Source organism: Crocuta crocuta, unplaced genomic scaffold, assembly GCF_008692635.1.
Source record: "Crocuta crocuta isolate KB4526 unplaced genomic scaffold, BGI_CrCroc_1.0 scaffold562, whole genome shotgun sequence".
In the NCBI taxonomy this organism is placed as follows: Eukaryota; Metazoa; Chordata; class Mammalia; order Carnivora; family Hyaenidae; genus Crocuta; species Crocuta crocuta.
The window spans coordinates 1,312,256-1,331,584 of NW_027531012.1; the positions used below are offsets into that span (position 1 = coordinate 1,312,256).

General features: G+C 38.8%; 1 protein-coding gene across 3 annotated transcripts in view; it reads right to left on the reverse strand.

Moving 5' to 3' along the window:
- Nucleotides 1-1,332: 1,332 nt before the first annotated feature.
- Nucleotides 1,333-19,329, reverse strand: part of DSE (dermatan sulfate epimerase) — a 49,749-nt gene continuing 31,752 nt past the window's right edge. For 2 of the 3 annotated variants that reach the window (XM_077770839.1, XM_077770840.1), the window contains exons 2-5: nt 14,102-14,355; nt 9,159-9,398; nt 6,615-6,822; nt 1,333-4,018 (exon numbers count right to left, since the gene is read on the reverse strand). In XM_077770839.1, coding sequence (XP_077626965.1) covers nt 2,263-4,018; nt 6,615-6,822; nt 9,159-9,398; nt 14,102-14,355 — 2,458 coding nt within the window. In that variant the 3' untranslated portion in view covers nt 1,333-2,262. Of the gene's footprint in view, nt 4,019-6,614; nt 6,823-9,158; nt 9,399-14,101; nt 14,356-19,329 lie in introns of those variants that run through there. The other variant, XM_077770841.1, reaches the window with a different exon arrangement.

Genomic DNA, 19,329 nt, shown 5'->3' on the forward strand with positions numbered 1-19,329 from the left:
TAAAGAGCTGTGATTTGTTTCAGCATTTTCTTTTTTACTAAACCACTTAAGTCACTGCTTCTGGAAGTTTCTTTTTAAGTGAAATACGAGGTCCAATTAGAAGGGAAAAAAACCCAGTTAATGAATTTTGCTTCAAAGACGCGTGATTACCATATTTTTAAAAATTGCTTAAAAAATGAACTAATGTGTTAGACTGGGCCATGCTACGATGACTAATTCACTGTCTGCCCTAACCTAATGAAAACAAAAGGAAAGCTGAATCTGGCACTCGCTTGCACTTTTTATCCGTATTAGAAAGTATGTGTTGAGTGTTTGGATCTGAGATCAGGTTTGCTTGGTAGCCTCAGAGAGCAATCCTCCCTCCCCCCCCCTTTTTAAATTTGCTTTTGATCATTTCAGACAATTCATCCTTTTGAATGAGAAAGACAAGAGAGGAATCTTGAATGAGGTTAAGTAAACGGAGAAACTGTCACATAAAGCAAGTTTAAATCCCAGTAACAACATCCATGCAGGACAAACGGAAGCATTATTCTTTTGAAAACATTATTCTTTTAAACAGTGTGTAATGACATCCTCCCCAGAGATTTCTCCCATGAAAGAAGGAAAAATACTTCCTCAGAAGTCATTTTCTCAATTCCAAGTGTAATGGTGAAGCACAGTTAAAAGTTAAAACTTGGGTTTACTTTACGCAAGAAAGTTCAAAATTAGAACTGCAAAAAGGCGCTACTGAAAGTTTCTCCATTTCCTTGTTTTCTGTTACATACTGGGATGTCCATGAACGAAAAGGACAAGTAAAAAGAAAAGATTGCCTTTACTACAACCTCCATATCTGTGCATTCGTCCTTACTGTAAACTTTGAGCGAAGCATATTTTCTGTTTTCAAGGAAGAAATCTGTAAGACTCAACTATGTGGAATGTGAGATAATTTACTCTTAAGTTCTTTGTAAGTAGATCATTTTCTTATGCTGAAATATACACTGTGGAATATGTTTCCAGTACTCCGCTCTCCTGTTACCACCTGAGAACTTAACTAAAAATAACCATGGCAATTGTAGGTTTTTAAGTTTGATATTTAAGTGTCAGAAATAAAAAAAAAAAAAAGAAAAAGAAATTGGCTTTTGCTTCAAATGTTTAAAATAGACAACCTTTCAAATTTGTTTGAAATGTTTAAAATAGACAATGAAAAGGTACAGGGCAGAGAAATTACTTCTTTCATTTCAAACACTACTTTATAGGTTTAATTAACACATGGTCCAAATAACAGTTCCCTTCACAGATTTCAAAACCGTTGCATCTGCATTTAATGTAATAGAACAATGAAGACACTTTAGATAAATCATAATTATGATGTTTATTTAGCAAAATAAACTTAAAGTTTTCTATTAAAAAACATAAGACTCATATCCGATTTTTAGCTTCCCCATCTTCTTTGGTATTGAAATCAATGTTTGGGGTATAAAATATTTTACTTTGAAGTAGAGTCCCTGGGTCTACAATAGTTTTCCATATAAGGAAGGAAAACAGAAAATGAAGTTGTCTGTAATTGTCTTACTTATTGAACAACCAATGGATGCATTATGTGTGCAGAGACCAATATCATCAAGGAAATATTCATTCACTGATATGTGTTTTCTACTGAAAATATATTTCAATTTTTTAATGATCATCTGTCATCATTTTATTATGTTGTCCGAATAGTAATCCAATGTGCAGCTCCTGCTGTCAATTCACTCATGAACTACTCTCCAAGAAAGTGAACACCACCATACCAGGACTTAGCAATACTTATTTGTCAATGTGATTACACCATTAGACATTTTTTTCTGAATTTCTCAGAACTGTGGGCTTCAGTCTTTTCCATAAAATAGTATCTGAAACTAATAGCATTAAATTAATATTAATAAAACCCAAATCTATTTCAATCTTTTTCTCTCAAGAAAAAATATTACTTAAGACCAGACTTGTCGTTTCTTCTAAGAGTAGAACTGTATGCACTGCTAAATTAGCCAAGCCAATTCCTTCCAGAAACAATCATGGGGCAACCACACTATTCTTCTTCCTCTGATAAACCTTTTCCTCTCCGATTCCGATTTCTCCATATGCCTGCTTTCTTGTATGAAAAACATCTTCCCTTTAATTTGTTAAGATGAATCTGAGATAAAACGTCCAGTAACAATTTAGGGCAATTTAGAAAAGATTTTTTTTTTCTTTTGCATAGACTCTTGTGACCACACAACAATCAAGCAATGCATGGCTTTAACGCTAACACTGTGACTGGGAACAAGAAGAGTACAACCACAATAAAATACAGCTGTCTATGAGAAGGACTGCGTAAAGACATCTTTGGCCATGCAGGCTCTGGGCCCTCTGGAAATAAGTCAGTTGCATTGCCAACATGACAAAGAAAATAGCGATGTTCAGGATCAGGAATAGTTTGGTATATGAAGCAGACGGGGCTCTGCTGCGAGTTGTCGTCATCATCCGCGTCTGTCCAAACCGGCCTTTCATCAAGCCACCGTTTTTGTGTTTCTCATACGTTACATCTGCAAAATCTAAGAGGTCTTTCATTTCTTCATCTTCATCTATGGGCAGTTCTTTCTGTGCCAAAATCTGAGCTTTTTGTCGAATCTTTTTTTCATTGACTTCAATCTGTGCAAAAATATCAGGGACGGCATCCACAAATTTATAGCGTTTGCCCACCCTTCGGTTTTTCTTGGACTTGCTTTGCTGCTGCTGCTGCTGCTGCGATATGGCAAAAATCCTGTCGATGGCCTCCTCTGTCTGTCTCTTGTCCGAAAATCTCAGCAGGCGCTCAGCGGTCTTCCTAAAGCTGGCTGTGTTCCGGACTCGGGACAGGATCTGCTTCTCCAGCAGCTGGAACACTGGCTTAAAACGCTGCAGGTTCTGTTCCACAATAGCAGCATAGTCCTTCACTTCAGGCACGGTGGCGCTCTTGATGGCCGAGCTCCGGTCGAACAGAATTTTCTGACGATCTGCAATGACCTGTGCGAAGGCAGACTGTCCCGTGGTCTCTCCTGTCCAAAGGTAAGTGGCGTAGGCATGCTGGCTGGTGGCTACGAACACATCCAGTTGCTGGGAGTCCCCGTGGATGCTGAAACTCTGAACATCTACAGACGGCCCTATGAAGAGGTAAGTGGTCCTGGTGATGGGACTCCGGAGGTGCATGGTGACATTCACATAGTTTGTCCCATTGTAGGGATAGCCCCGAGGGTATGTCACTGAAGCAAAGGTTGCTTTCTCACTGTAGCCAGTATCGTCCATCCAGTACATTTTGTACAAACCATCCCGCTGCCTGATGAAAGCCCCGTGGACCCCATCTACCACTGTTTCCTCAAAGGGAACATCCACATTGTGGAAGAAGCTTGCCGCGGTCTCCAAGGGGCTCTCCTCTCCCAGGTGTATTTGGTCCACGAGGAGAAGCAGCTGTGGATGCAGGAGGATCAGATTCCTCTGAACGTTCCTCAGATTAAGCTGGGGGTTATAAGCTCCCACACCTTCCCCTCGGATGAAAACCACTCCATTTTTCTCCATCGCTGCAACCACTCTCCCCTGGCAGCTGGCAGCCAGGTCATGCTTGTATTTAGACCATTTCGATGAGCAGTCTTCCGTGACCTGACCCTCCCACGGAGAAAAGCAGCTCTTTGACACAGCTGGGGAAAACATCAAAACATTGTTGAAGAAGGTGTACTTTGGCCCATAGAGAGCCTCAGTGATGAAAGGCACACCATTGGGAGCAAAGGTAAATGAGTTTTGATCAGGATGTTCATGACCGGCGTTAAAATTTCTCCATCCTTTGATCCAATCTTTGTATTTGTTTCTGTGGACAATGTCATATATTGCACGGCCCCCAAGTTTTCCTGACTTGAAGGAAAGAAAAGATCTATTGATTTCTGCAGGCAGGGCACTTCCATAAGTCACAACACCCCAGTCTTCAAAATAATGCAATGTAGGGGTGCCGAAATCTGGAGGAGGGACAGATTTCAAGCTGGCATCGTACCTGAAAGGATTCATGTTTAAACAATTAAATGGGTTTCTAGTACAAGTTAAAATAACACATCAGGACTGTGATGCCACTCTGTGACGTGACTGGAGGAAACCACACATGCTACCTAGAGTGCCGGCAGTGTGTTCTGTATTAGGGACATTTCCAGAAACACCTGTGAATAAGCATGCACAGGGGAGCACCCTAGTGAATGGGACAGGAGTACTTCTTCACACCATGGGATCCTTGGGTTTAAGCCTGAAATGGCTGCTGCTGTTAATCACTACACGGACCTTCTTCATCTAACGATCCCAGAGCTGCTATCTCATTCAAATGACTGGGGCTCATAGAATTAAACTCCCATCTACACTTCTAGTCCAGGGGCTCCTGTTCTAGAGAACCCCATGTTAGGATCTAGACTCTAACAAGCCTCGAGTTGTAAGGAAGTGCTGTTCTGCCATGGCTGATATTATTGAAAGTTTGGTAGAGTACTTTCAGCCTCTAAAAAAATAAATTTAAATAGAATTGAACTTCACACACTAGATAAAGTTTACTACCAATACCACACTTAAGAATATAAGTGGGGTGGGCACTTGGGTGCCTCAGTCGGTTAGGCGTCTGACCTCAGCTCAGGTCATGATCTCGTGGTTTGTGAGTTTGAGCCCCATGTTGGGCTCTGAGCTGACAGCTTCAGATTCTGTGTCTCCTTCTCTCTCTGCCCGTCTCCTACTCACACTTGTGCTCTCTCTCTCTTGCTCTCTCTCTCAAAAAATAAATACTAAAAATAAATTAAAAAAAAAAAAGAATATAAGTGGATGACAGGCACCTGGGCAGTGCAGCCAGTTAAGTATCTGACCCTTGGGGTGCCTGGGTGGCTTAGTCGGTTGAGTGTCAGACTTGGGCTCAGGTCATGATCTCAAGGTTTGTGAGTTGGAGCCCTGTATCAGGCTCTGTGCTGCCAGCTCAGAGCCTGAAGGCTGCTTCAGATTCTATGTCTCCCTCTCTCTGCCCCTCCCCACTTGCACTCTGTCTCCCTCTCAAAAATAAAATAAAGCATTAAAAAAATTTTTTTAAAAGTGTCTGACTCTTGATCTCAGCTCAGGTCATGATTTCACGGTTTGTGAGTTCGAGCCCCACATCAGGCTCTATGCTGATGGGGTGTAGCCTGCTTAGGATTCTGTCTCTCCTTCTCTCTGCCCCTCCCTCGCTTGTGCGTACTCTCTCTCAAAATAAATAAACTTAAAAAAAGAATGTAAAACTGTAAAATTAATATAATAAATAACATTACATTTTCACAGTGATTAAGAACACAAGTTTGTGATTCAGGAAAGCCCCCAAAGTAATCATAAACAAGACTGTTTGCTTTCGATGATTTGAGATAACATTTCTGACAGGTTTGGAGGATTTCTTGCGCAAGGGAAGAAAGGAGGGCCTTGATTACTGGCTCTTAGATACTTTTCTCTAAAATGAATCAATCGCCAATGGCAGAGTTAATCTTACTGGTGTTTGATTTTGGTCACTTGTCTCTTGTGCTGGAATCTCAGGACATCAGAAATTGTGTCTCTGTTTGGGTCTAGTTAATAATGTTGACTTAATTATTGTGATTTAACAAATCCAGATACAAGACAAACTGGCAATACTCCTCTGATTTTGGTCACTCTGCATACTCCTATAAATGGCAGAATTTGAACCAAGTTAAACTTAGCATTAATCTGATTCCTATAGTCAGCTTTCTAGGGCTCTCCTGGTCATTTATTTAGGCTAAGTGAAGTGAAATCACATTAAATTACTACTTTTCCTGTGACAATAGTTTTTAAAAATGCTGGTTAAAGTATAACCAGTTTTAACTTTATTAATGTTTTTTTCCCTCTTTTTTAAATTAAAAAAATAATAACCAAGAGAAGTAAATCAAACCACAGAAGCTTATTTTGGAGTTGAATACACATTTCAATAGCTTGAAAAGACATCAAGGATTAATGATTAACCAGTTCCCTGTAATTTTATTTTAATTTATTGGATGCCAACAATATACTTGGCAGTACTTTAAACAGGAGGCCCTGGCTTCTCTTTCTGGGCTTAAAAGATTAAGGCAAAAAAAATTACATGGTTCTTTTATTATCAAAGTGAAACTGTCAAATACTGTCAAACACTTTTAAACAGTTTTGGAAATTTAGTAAAAGCTTTGCTATTAGAAGATTATAATGCTCCATTTACTAAAACAAAAACACTTTACTACCTTTATTTATTTATTTGGTGTGATTGTCAGAGGAACTGAATCTAAATTTTGTGCTTTTCTCTTTATATGATTTCAAAAATGGTGTTAATCAAAACATGCACATCTATTAAATATGTGAGCCTAAGGCACCTCCCAATATGAGAAAACCAAAAACTGCAAACAGTAATGAGATCTTACATGTAAGGAAAGGTTTCTAACAGTGTCAAACGCTGCTGTTGTGGGATATGAATTGAAGTTGCAAGGGCGGAGGGGACGGAGAAAGGGTTACAAAGAACTTTAGATAGCTGGTTTTTTTTTTTTAATTGCAAAAAACTAGCACGCTGTATCCCTGGCACAATTCCTTCCTCCTCCTCCCAGCAGTCCCACGTGTCATACCAGAGAAATTCCGTGTGGAGAGTGCACCAGCGCTGGCCTTTGGATGGTGTCCCTGGACCTTCCATCACACGGTTCCTCCTGATTTGGTCAGCCAGCCAGTTACCACTGCCGTTACGCATGACAAATTTATCCAGGAACACTAATTGGCTTTCTGGACCATAAAACCAGTTGTAATTGGAGTCTGCAATAGCCACAGTTCTTTGAAACCCTGGGGAACGAAGTTTGACAGAATTAAGATAAATGGAAGACTATATACTCCCATAAAGATCTAAACAATTATTTTCAACCCTGGTTGCTAATTAGAATCAACTGTGTATCTTGGATTAAAAAAACGCAATGCAACGTCCATACTATACCCCAGCCCAGTGTATCAGAATCCCTCTGAAGGCCTTCAACAAATCTTGTGTGCAAGTCTATGTCTGCTATGTGGCAGCTTATTATTGCTAATGGAAGTTCCACAATTATTAACACATATGTACACTGCCCACTTCCTCATTTTCCAATGTCCATGCTACGTGTAATTATATCTGCATAGACACATTGGCTATCTTCTGGTGTATGGTGAGCTCCTGAACCTCAAATGTACACCAGCTCTGCTACCAACTCATCCCACATTCTAAGCCCAGATAATGACAAAAGATGCTTCGATCTGGCATCCAATAAAGTGGAAGTTATAAGTTTAGGAGAGAAACTCCATTTCTATAGGAAGAAAATAATTCCCATAGAAGAGCCTGCTAATGCTGGAAGTTAGAGAGAAAATGCAAAGATCATACAGGAATATCAGCAAAACAAAAGCAGGTAAGACTGGATATGCCCCAGGTGTTCTTGAAAAAGAATGGGAGACAATTCTGAGCCAGAAATAAGAATAATCAGTACTAGAATGGACATTGTAGAGGGGAAAAAAAAAGAAAGGCTCTTGAGAACAGACTGACTTTTAACACATAATCCCTTCTGAAAAGATACCATGACTATATTTACATAATTTACAGCTACTGTTTTTGCTTCTACCAGCTTAGTGAATGCTACCCCAAGAAAGACTTATGATAAAATGTGACTTTCTGAATCTTCTATTAATCTGTGAATTCCCTGAAAGCAGATGATATGCTTTATTTATCTCTGAATCCCCTACCTTGTATAATGCCTGGAACAAAGATGTTCGATATAGGTTTGCTAGATTGATTGACACAAATACATGAATCTTTCTCTTAGAGGTATTTATACTGTCTTTTCCAGTTTAGAATGCAGTCAGGGACACAGCTCATGGCAGTGATGTGGCTGCCTGTTAGATCTCAGCTCAAATTATAAAGCTCTGAGACCTCTTCAAGACCCCTTGCTTTAGATGGCCTTTTTATCAAGATAAACTACAAAACAGACCTCTCCTGCCTATCTAAGAATAAGCAGTAATGTTAAGTCTCAACTAAACTTTAAGAATCTTAGGGTTCTTTTGCTCTGCAGTATTTTCTGGATATCTAATCCAATAATGGAGATTCTATTCAGTCCATTTGTACACAACCAGAGCAAAAGATTTAAAGACTGGATTCTTTAATGTAGGTCTAGAATCATCATTTAAAAGCTGCATTTCACTGGGGGGGGGGGACTCCCCATCCTGATGAAAATCTAACTTCTAAACTTTTTCTAACATCTTAATCTTGTTTAGAAATGAGAGTTACAAGGCTGTCCTAGAAATGAATGCATTCTTAAATCATATACATCTTTAGAGCCAGTTCTCTTAGAAGCCTAACCTACATAACAACACAGAATTAGAAGTTTTATAACAATTCCTTTAAAAAATTTTTTTTAATGTTTATTTATTTTTGAGTGACAGAGGGAGAGAGAGCATAAGCAGGGGAGGGGCAGAGAGAGAGACACACACAGAATCCAAAGGAGGCTCCAGGCTCTGAGCTGTCAGCACAGAGCCCAATGTGGGGCTCGAACTCACCAACCTTGAGATCATGACATAAACTGAAGTTGGACACTTAACTGACTGAACCACCCAGGGGCCCCTATAGTCAATCATTTTTTAATATTTTATATTATTTATTTCAATAAACTGTTTAAAGAAAACACTAACGTTCCAGCAAATACGTAGGTATAATCTCTCATTCTGAATATCTATATAGTTTGGAAATAAACACTAAAAACTAAAAAATTAAAGAGAATCAATCCAGGATCAAGCAGTCAAGGAAAATTAACATGTAATCATAAATGTTTATATTTTGTCAAGATTCTTGAAAAGTTATTTGTACACGTACCCAAGTTTTACATCTACAGAAATAAAAGTACTATGGGGGCTACAAATTATATCTGATCCATTATGCTCTGAGCTTTGTAGTACGTAAATCACAAATCCTCACATTAACTCCCCAAAATGTTCCATGTATTATGTAACTCCTGAATTCTTCTTTGACTCTTTTTTTTTTTTTACAAAAAATTTAACCTCAATATGACTCAACCCCCACATTTCTTTTCCTCGTCGAGCCCATTTTCATAATCAGAAAAAACGGTGATAGGTAATGTTTTCCCACTTCTGATTCCTCACCATACCTGGTAAGATGGTTCTATACATAAATGCAAAGTGTTGTTTAAGCCACGGGTGGCCAAAGTGGTTGATGTCAAAGTGCCTCTGAACGAGAAACATGTACTGGAAGAGTGATCTAGTGGTGTAGCTGCCATAGGCAACTCCTTCATAGAGGGAGCCATCTGTCACCTCTCGGAGCAGGACCAGAGACTTCTCCATGATGGTCAGAACTTGTTTGGTCCATAAGTATGCTTCTTGGAGATACCCTGAAGGATGAAAACACATGAAAACAATGACCATGGCTCTCATAAAGCACAAACAAAATTATAGCCAAATAAAACCCTCTGAGTCGTCTGACTAGTTTATATTACAAATGGCATTTTGTAAAACTCACTTCTCAACATTACAAACAACATTCTGCTAATCCAGGTTTGGGTTGGATGTAAGTTAAAAAGTTCTTGAATACAAGTCATTTATTAATCAAATGAAGATAAACCCTGAAATGAGTACCATTTTCCAACCTTAAACTGAAACTCCATCACATCTAAGATAACTTTATGTCTATAGGAAAAGATCTGTATACTGAGATTTTATTCAAGTTTTCTAAATTTTTAAAAATATTTATGTTTTTGAGAGAGACAGAGCATAAGCGGGGAAGGGGCAGAGAGAGAGGGAGACACAGAATCTGAAGCAGGCTCCAGGCTCTGAGCTGTCAGCACAGAGCCCCGGCGTGGGGCTCGAACTCACAGAGCCATGAGATCATGACCTGAGCCGAAGTCAGACATGCAACCGACTGAGCCACCCAGGTGCCCCTTCAAGTTTTATAAATACTACTAATTGAAAATATTTTTGAAGCTTAATACTTCATAAAACTTGCACCATTATTTTATAGGATTTTTAATAAGCTACAAATACTATAAAGTATAAAGCTACAAATATTATAAAGGCTCAGCAGATAGTCTCCAATTTGTCTTGTCATTAGAAGACAGTTTCTCATTCTTTATGTGCTTTTAGATTCCAGAGGATCTCAAAAGGCAGCACAGCGGGGTAGAGACCACTGAAGTGACAATCTAATGGTGAAAACAACTTAGAGTCCTGAATCTGCCTAAAATCAGGTCCAAAATTTTGTTCAAGCACTCATCCTGTCACATTTTTTTATTTCTGCAACTGAAAATTAAAGGCCTACCAACTTTTATAGAATTCACATTTCTAAAACATTTATTATCTACACAGCACTGAACACAATCTTACTTAATCCTTTTAACAATTCAATTAGGTATTATTACTCCAAAATTACAGGAAGCTTGCCTTGTTCAAGAACTCTGACACCCAAGTAAAAATGAAGAGCACTTTGATCCGAACCTAGGTCTTTACATTTCAGGTTTATTTTGTTTGCTTATATTTAAAACATATAACAGTGAGAATAAAACTAAGCTCATTGTCTCCTGGTGCGGATGGAGTTTTGTGGCTTTACCCCACAGACGTGTGTGATCAGCAGTGCCGAATACTACCATGGCTTACTATTTGTGCTGGAGGTGAGGGCTTCCAGGGGCCCTAGGACCCCCAGATCCCAGCCTAAATCCAAGGTCCCAGGCTATGTAAGACCTGGCTTCTATCTCATGAGGGCAGCACCGTCTCAGGCTCAGCTTTGCAGAGGTGACTGTTAATTATACATTGACTCCTCCTCTCTAGCTCTACACCTGAAATGCCAGTCTCCTGAATAGTTTTCAGTCTCCATTCTCTAATCATTAGGGTTTAAAATTCCAGGGGTGCCTGGATGGCTCAGTCATTTGAGCGTTCAACTTCGGCTTAGGTCATGACCTCACAGTTTAAGGACTAGAGCCCCACAATGGAGGCAAAATATGACATTGCAGAGCCTGCTTTGGATTCTCTGTCTCCCTCTCTCTCTGCCCCTCCCCTGCTTGTACTCTCTCTCTCAAAAATAAACATTAAAAAAATAAAAAATAGAAATTCTAGTCATCATCTTTTTCTTCTCCATATCCTCCATATCCAACCAGACACCAATGTGATGCCTAAAATCGGGTCTGCTAACTTACTGCTCCCTGATATCACATTACCTGGTGTTTCCTTATTTGTTCCTTACAACAACCTTGTTCAGGAGATATGAGGCAATGTCTACCTTTGTAAACTTCAAATCTGTCAATATGAGGCACTGGTATTGTTACTGATGCTATGCTCTGTGTTTTTCTACCATCCATAGACCTTGTCTGGAATGTTCTTCATTATTTTCACTTATCCATATCCTATCTATCTTTCAAAGTTCTATGAACCTTCTCAAACTCACCTAAAGAATACTGTTTTCCTGAATTCAAACTTAATACACTCAACTGATATTTAACCATAGCTTCATGATACGTCTTATTCTCTGTTGCTATTATAACTATTGCATAATCATTTAAACATTTCATATCTGTCTTCTTTCCAACTGATGTGTAAACTGCTTATGTGTGATCCTGTGGTCCCTGTGCACCAAGTTCTAATTCTCCCACTTTTGAGCTTTTATGTGAGTCCACTGAGAACTACCGATATACTAAGCTACCTGGTCAGTGTCTACGAGACTGGTATGGAGAAGGTGGAATTGCTGAAACAATCTGTGAGGTAGCTCCTAAAGGCAGGGAGTATGCCAACGAAGCCAGGACTATAATTACTAACTGAGATGTGCAGGGCCAGAGATTTCTTCTCTTCGTCTGTCTGATCGTCTTATAAATGTGTACACTGCTGGGGCACCTGGGTGGTTCAGTCAGTTAAGCCTCCGACTTCGGCTCAGGTCATGGTCTCACAGTTTGTGAGTGCAAGCCTCACATTGGGCTCTCTGCTGTCAGCACAGAGCCCACTTCAGATCCTCTGTCCCCCTTTCCTCTGCCCCTCCCCATCTCTCTCTTAAAAAATAAACTTAAAAAAAAATGTGTACACTGCCTATGTGGGAGTTCTGGAAGACTGTATCCCATAGTTCTGAGCAACCCAGAACTGTAATCACAAAATAAATGCACATGAAAACTCCTGTCAGAGGAGAATTACACATTTTGGTCCAACCTGAACTAGTATTTCCAGTGTCTGTGTATTATCTGGAGCAATTTTATCTACCATGAAATAGGCTCTCTTCATGCTACTAAAGAACAAAAATTTTATATAAAGAAATAACACTAGGGGCGCCTGGGTGGCTCAGTCGGTTAAGCATCTGACTTCAGCTCAGGTCATGATGTCACAGTTCATGGGTTCAAGCCCCGTGTTGGGCTCTGTGCTGACTGCCAGCTCAGAGACTGGAGCCTGTTTAAGATTCCGTATCTCCCTCTCTCTCTGACCCCCCCTGCTCACGCTGTCTCTCTCTTTCTCTCTCTCTCAGAAATAAATAAAACAAAACAAAACAAAACAAAATAAATAAATAAAACATAGGAAGAAAGAAAGAAAGAAAGAAAGAAAGAAAGAGAGAAAGAAAGAAAGAAAGGAAAAGAAAGAAAGAAAGAAAGAAAGAAAGAAGGAAAGAAGGAAAGAAGGAAAGAACACTATACTAGGCTAAAAGCAAGGCCCTGGGCTGAGATCTAGCTCATCTTGGGTCCTTCCACCATTTCACAATGATGTCTTCCCTCAGACTTCAGGATTTCTAAATATTTGGAGGTTTGCATTTTGATCTTTCATTTTATTTATCTATTTATTTATTTGCATTCTGATCTTTTAAATCTTGTTTGTTTTTGTAAGAGTAGGGAACAAAGGGAGCTAGGAAGAATCTTTGCTCTCTTAAAGCTTTCCTTAAATTACTATAAATTGAATCTCTATTCCAAGAGAGGCAACAAAATATAATGGAAAGAGAGTAAACTTTAAGTTTGGCCAGAACTGGGTCCAAATCCAGCTACCTTATATGGTTGGTGTGATAAGGGACACAGATTAACACATGTCATATACTCGGTTAAAGTTAGTTTCTTTTCCTCTAAGACTAATTAAAAGTGATGGCTGGTTGATAAGACAAGGGAGAAAGCTAGACTTGAGGAACTCTGATGTTGGATAATCTATAAAATGCATACTAACTCTTGTGGGGAAGCAGTCAAGAGTTCTGTTAGATTTGCCTATTCCAAGTATATAATATCCTAATAATTCACTGTGATCTTAATCATTTAGACTTTCACAGGTGTTATAATTAAGTCAGAATCATAAAAGCAGAGAAAATCCATCATCAGCAATTATATAATATTTTAATGCAAAGTAGCTATGTGATCCACAAAAGTCACTTCCAAATCTGAGCTAAATGATCTAGATTGCTTAAGTCATTAGAGAGAAAATAGTATTGTTATGATAGGCATCTATGTGCAAAGAACATTCATTTCAAATAATAAACCACCCACTTAGGTTTTAAAAAGATGAACATATGGGAAGGGAGAAAATAAAAAGGGAGAGGGAGAAGCAAATCACAAGAGATTCTTAAAGACAGAGAACAGACTGAGGGTTAATGGAGAGAGGTACGTGTGAGGTGGGTTAGATGGATGGATGGGTATTAAGGAAGACACCCGGGCTGAGCACTGGGTGTTATGTGTAAGTGATGAATCACTGGGTTCTACTCCTGAAAGCAACATTATACTCTTTGTTAACTAACTACAATTTAAATAAAAATTTGAATAAATAAATAAATGAAACAAAACAAAAAACTCCAGGATAACTGTCTTCACTGTCAAAATTCTCTGGGAGAAAGAATATTTACCACTGATGGTGTGCTGTAAGGATATGGCTTGGGACAGTCAAAAGCTTTACTTAAATAACCTGTAGGCTAATATAACTAGCAGAAATGAGGAAAGAGACGTCTCTCAATTGTCTAAGAGATGCCCTAGATATTACTTCATCTCAAGAGCTTAGGATCCAAGCATGAACATATATACCAAGGCTAGGTACAATTCTCTGCTCTCAAGGCAACGATGACTGATGCTGGCTTGGGCATTTCCTAGGTTGTATCCACACGCACCTTGATTCATCAGAACTAGACTTCCCGTGAGCAAGGCCATGCAGTTGGTGGGTTGGTGATTGTGGAGGTACTGAAATCCCCATCCTCTCCGGTATGAAGTTTCATACATATATCCCGAGACATTGGCAATCACTTCAAGAAACTTCTCCTGTTGTGTCTTGCTCAAGTAGTTGTACAAGAAGTCATAGGCAGTGGCAAAACCAACCAGGGAGTGAGCAAGCGGGACTTCATCCCAAGGAGCATCTTTCACCAGCCTGCAAAGGAAAATCAACCATGCGAGTGAGTGTAATGGTCCTACAGCATTCATTCTACTTTTTGAGTGTCTGTTTCTTAGAAGGAAAGGGCACGATTGAAGATACAATCCAAGAGGTTTAATGCCTCAGGATTCGTTTTCTTCCACAGGTAGACACAGGCGTAAGGTTTATCTCATGGGAAAATGACAGAACGAATAATTTTTTCCCTCGGGTTTCTGGTAATATTAAGATGTTGAGAATTTTGACTTTTGACTTTTGATGAGAGGTAGAAGGATATGGTCAAAGAGATCTAAAGCATATAACATGTAGTAGTAGCAGGGCAAAATTCTCAGGAGTACCCATTTAACCAATACTCATCCTCCCCTTTTTACCTATATAAGAGGTTCTCAGTTCCAATCTTATGGCTTCCTTGCCAAACCAGTGGAATACATATGTCCCATCTTATTTTCCACAGGCAGGTCAAGGTGAAGGTATCATGGCCCATAAGATCTAGTGTACGTGAGTGAAATGAACGGATTCTAACTCAGATTTCTACATCTTGTTCCTTCTCAGAAGATGAACTGCACTGTCTTTAAGGTCTTTTCAGTAATAACTTTCAGAGAAATGTAAAAGCTGACCTGTGAACTATGAAACCATCACTTTCTAGGAAGCCAACTTTCTGCTGGACTTGCTACATTATTCTGCAAATATTTTAATACTGTGTGGCTTGTGTTACACAGGAAGCTTTTTAAAGGGGAGCTTTCACAATCACAATTCTATGGAACTATTCAGAAGGCCCCAACCATCTCAAGATGTATTTGACTAAGCTCTAGGAGAAAGACACAAGTGAAGGAAGTGCTATACGGTTGGGAGGCAGAAGAAAACTCTCGATTAGGGATTAAATGAAAGCTTAATATTTCTACGCCATGAATCTTTTGACCTCTTGGCAATCTGGTGGATCCTCAGCCTCTTTCTCAATGCTTTAAAATTCATAGGATAGAATACATAGGGATATAAGGAAATCTATTATTCTGACATCTAACTATCAACACAGAGTTTTTAAAAATTGTGATCTCTGTGCTTCTTTATTACCGCACTAAAAAACAAGATTTAGTAGCAGGGGTAGTAACTACCATAATTTATAAGTAGTGATCAGCAGAAACAACAGTATCTACAATAATTATAATGGAATATGAAAATATCTGCCTGCAACAAAGTTACAAATTCTCCCAATATTACCATAGAGATTACCTATGCACATGATTTGGAAGAAATGCTAAATTTCAATTTGAGTCTGTGAAAACTAAAATGCAATATTTCTCCCATACAAACCCTATAGATCCAAGGGCAAGAATACTTAAAAATGCTCTGAAAAGGGCACCTGAGTAGTTCAGTCAGCTAAGCGGCCAACTCTTGATTTTGGCTCAGGTCATGATCCCAGGGTGATGGGATCAAGCCCCACATCAGGCTCTGGGCTGACCATGGAGCCTGCTTAAGATTCTCTCTCTTGGGGCGCCTGGGTGGCTTAGTCGGTTGAGCGTCCCACTTTTGCTTAGGTCATGATCTCACGGTTCGTGGGTTCGAGCCCCGCGTTGGGCTCTGTGCTGACTGCCAGCTCAGAGCCTGGAGCCTATCTGGGAGTCTGTATCTCCCTCTCTCTCTGACCCTCCCCTGCTCACGCTGTCTCTCTCTCTCTCTCCTAGAAATAAATTTAAAAAAAAAGAAAAAGATTCTCTCTCTTCACACACAAAACAATAATCACCTGGGTGGCTCAGTTCGTTAAGCATCTGGCCTCGCCTCAAGTCATGATCTCACAGTTTGTGGGTTCAAGCCCTGTGTTGGGCTCTGTGCTGACAGCCAGCTCAGAGCCTGGAGCCTGTCTTCGGATTCTGTGTCTCCCTCTCTTTCTGTCCCTCTCCTGCTCACGCTGTCTCTCTCTCTCTCTCAAAAAAAAAAAAAAAAAAACCAAAACCAAAACCAAAAACAATGTTCTGAGAGACCACTTCCTCTAGACTATATTCTTCTTTTAGGAGTTTATATGAAAGATGTGATCATAATGATGCCTTCTGAGGTCACCTGCAGAATTCCAACTAACAGTGTCTTATTTCCTTTTCTCATTCTTTGTCCTCTTAACATTTGTGTTTGTACATGTATATGTGTATGTACATGTATATGTATGTATATATGTATCCTCTACTAGATTTTAAGTTCTACAAGTGCAGGGCTTTATTTTTTCCTCTATTGTATTCACTATTGGATCCCTAATCCTACAACAGTGTCTGACACACAGCAGATGCTCAGTAAACATTTTTGGAAAGAAAGAAAAAAGAAGGAACAGGCCTATAAAACCAGGCCACACTTTTAACAGTGAATGTGCGATCATCATGAAATACAGGCATCTGGAGAAATCTCTTGGCATTTAAAAATTTCAGTGTTTAGTTAGTGTGGTGATAGAGCCTTGTGCTAAAATAACTAAGGTTGATGAGTTTTTTAATTGTACAAAGCCACCTTGCAACTAATATGTACTAGCTGTAAACAGACTATGAAGAGTGTGAATTAATTCCCCACTTCTAGGGAAAACTACTTATCCTGCAAGGTTACTGTTAGGGAGTTAGGAACACAATCTTCACTGACTCCTGGTGGTCGCTAAGTAAGCCAGGCAGAGAATCAAGTTTTTTTGTTTCCGAGCCCATGTCTTTGTAGCATGTCACGATGCATCTATAAATGACAGCATATATACCTGGCCATGGTAAGGCTGACATCAATGAACCACTATCATCTATCCAACCATGACACATCTGATCAACCAGTGAACTTATATCCATAGATCAAAGATCATTTATTATTATAATTCTCATCCTTCAGGAAGTATTTCTATGCAATTTCTGTGCAAATCCCCAAATCCCCCATATACTTGCTTATTCCAGGCAGTTTCCAATTCAACAAAATGCTGGCATACTGATTTAAAAAAAAAAAGGTGTATACAATCCAGCTTATCACTATATCATTATGAAATCGAACCTGTAATAGTTATACTTCTAACTATACAATCTGACCCAGCCACAGATACAAAGTGCAATGATGGGAAAGAGCATATTTTACTATCATGGAAACCAAAGGAAATTTGCTTCTAGCACATGGATGGCAGCAAAGTAACTGTCTGATTCAGTGTGATCCTGACTACTGGTCCATAAAGCTACTGGAAAAGCTGGTTAAGTGTTTAATTGTTTAAAAAAAAAAAAGATACACACATGTATCTATATGTACACACATTCCCTAATCTTTTGAAGGTGAGTTAAAAGCCTTTTCTTCAAATGTGGGTCTAAAGATCAGTTTCATTGTTCTTTCCTGCAAAGAACACACATAACAGATCATCACAATTTCAAACTTTAGTTTCTTTATAATATAGGAATTAGTGTTATTTGTGAAGGAATGCAGAATCCTTCCAGATTTGTAGGTTTTTCCCTCACCTTTTACAAATCTCATCCACAATAAATTATATGATAGCAATCTTTTACAATAAGTCATTCCAATACATTTAAGTTAGTTTTAGAAACACCATTTTTTTTTAACTCACACTTATTCTATTCACCTAATACTATTAAAATTGTATAATTACAAGTATTAGTGAAACTGACATAAACTCATTTGAGAATACAACTGATATTTGCAAAGCACATCTCTCTACTGGTGGGAATAGAGATGAATGCAGAGGACAGCTGAGCAGCCTTGACATTCAGCATTCTGTGAGAGCTGCTGCCAGATGACACAGGAATGGAGGTTAATTTTACTGGAAAGTTAGTTAGGAGGAGGTTTAGGAAAATTTTTACTGTAGTCCTCTTTTTATAAGCTATATACCTTCTCCCCTTAAGAATCATTCTTAAAGTAAGGTCCATGGATCTCCAGAGTCTTGGAGACTCTTTGAGGGAATCCTCAAATAAAAATTATTTTCTCAATAATACGTTATATGATGATATTTGCATTGATGGTGCCACAGCACTTACAGGATAAAAACACTGGCACCTTAAGCAAGAATTCAGGCAAGGGCATCAAACTGCTCTAGCAATGCTTGCATAATTCTACATGCTGCCATGAACTCTTAAGTTACACACACACACACACACACACACACACACACACACGTCAGTTTCACTTAAGAATATCTTGATAAAGGAGGCCCTGGATGGCTCAATCTGTTAAGCATTTGACTTAGGCTCAGGTCATGATCCCACGTTTGAAAATCTGAGCCCCGCTTTAGGCTCTGTGCTGACAGCTTGGAGCCTGCTTGGGATTCTCTGTCTCCCTCTCTCTCTGCCCCTCCCCTGCTTATGTGGTCTCTCTCAAAAATAAATAAACATTCAAAAAATTGAAAAAAAAAAAGAATATCCTTGATAAAGTGGTAAAAATGATTAATTTTATAAAATCTCAACTCTTTGAGTATATCTCTTTTCCGTATTCTGTGTGATGAAATGAAAACTATGTAAAAAGCACAGAGGACACCAAAGTGTAGTAATGATCACAATGAAAAGAAACTGTGCATTCTGAGCTGAAGTAGGTCCTTTTTTTCATGAAACATCATTTTTATGTAGAAAGTGACAACTGACAAGTTACAGTTATTTAGACTTGGGTATTTAAGTGGAAGTTTTCTTGACGATAAACAAGGAAGCCTGATGGTTCAAAGAAAATTAAAAGCCTTTGCTGCCAATGACTAAATTTGAGCTTCTAAGAGAAAATAAGAATTTTAGAAAACGAGTTATCTGCTACTATGTGCTTAAGAGTTTACCAATACTTAAAAGCTTTCTGATGAGGTCAGTAATAACAAATGTGATTTATTTTTATATTGTATAACTAAATATGTCAACACTTGGAAGACTGGAATAACTCAGCAAGCAAACATTCAAAATAAAAAAGGCAAGATATTACAAAACCATGAACAGATAAAAGATTCCCCTCGAAGTGTAAAATCTACTAATGGATTTTTCTACCAATTAAAAG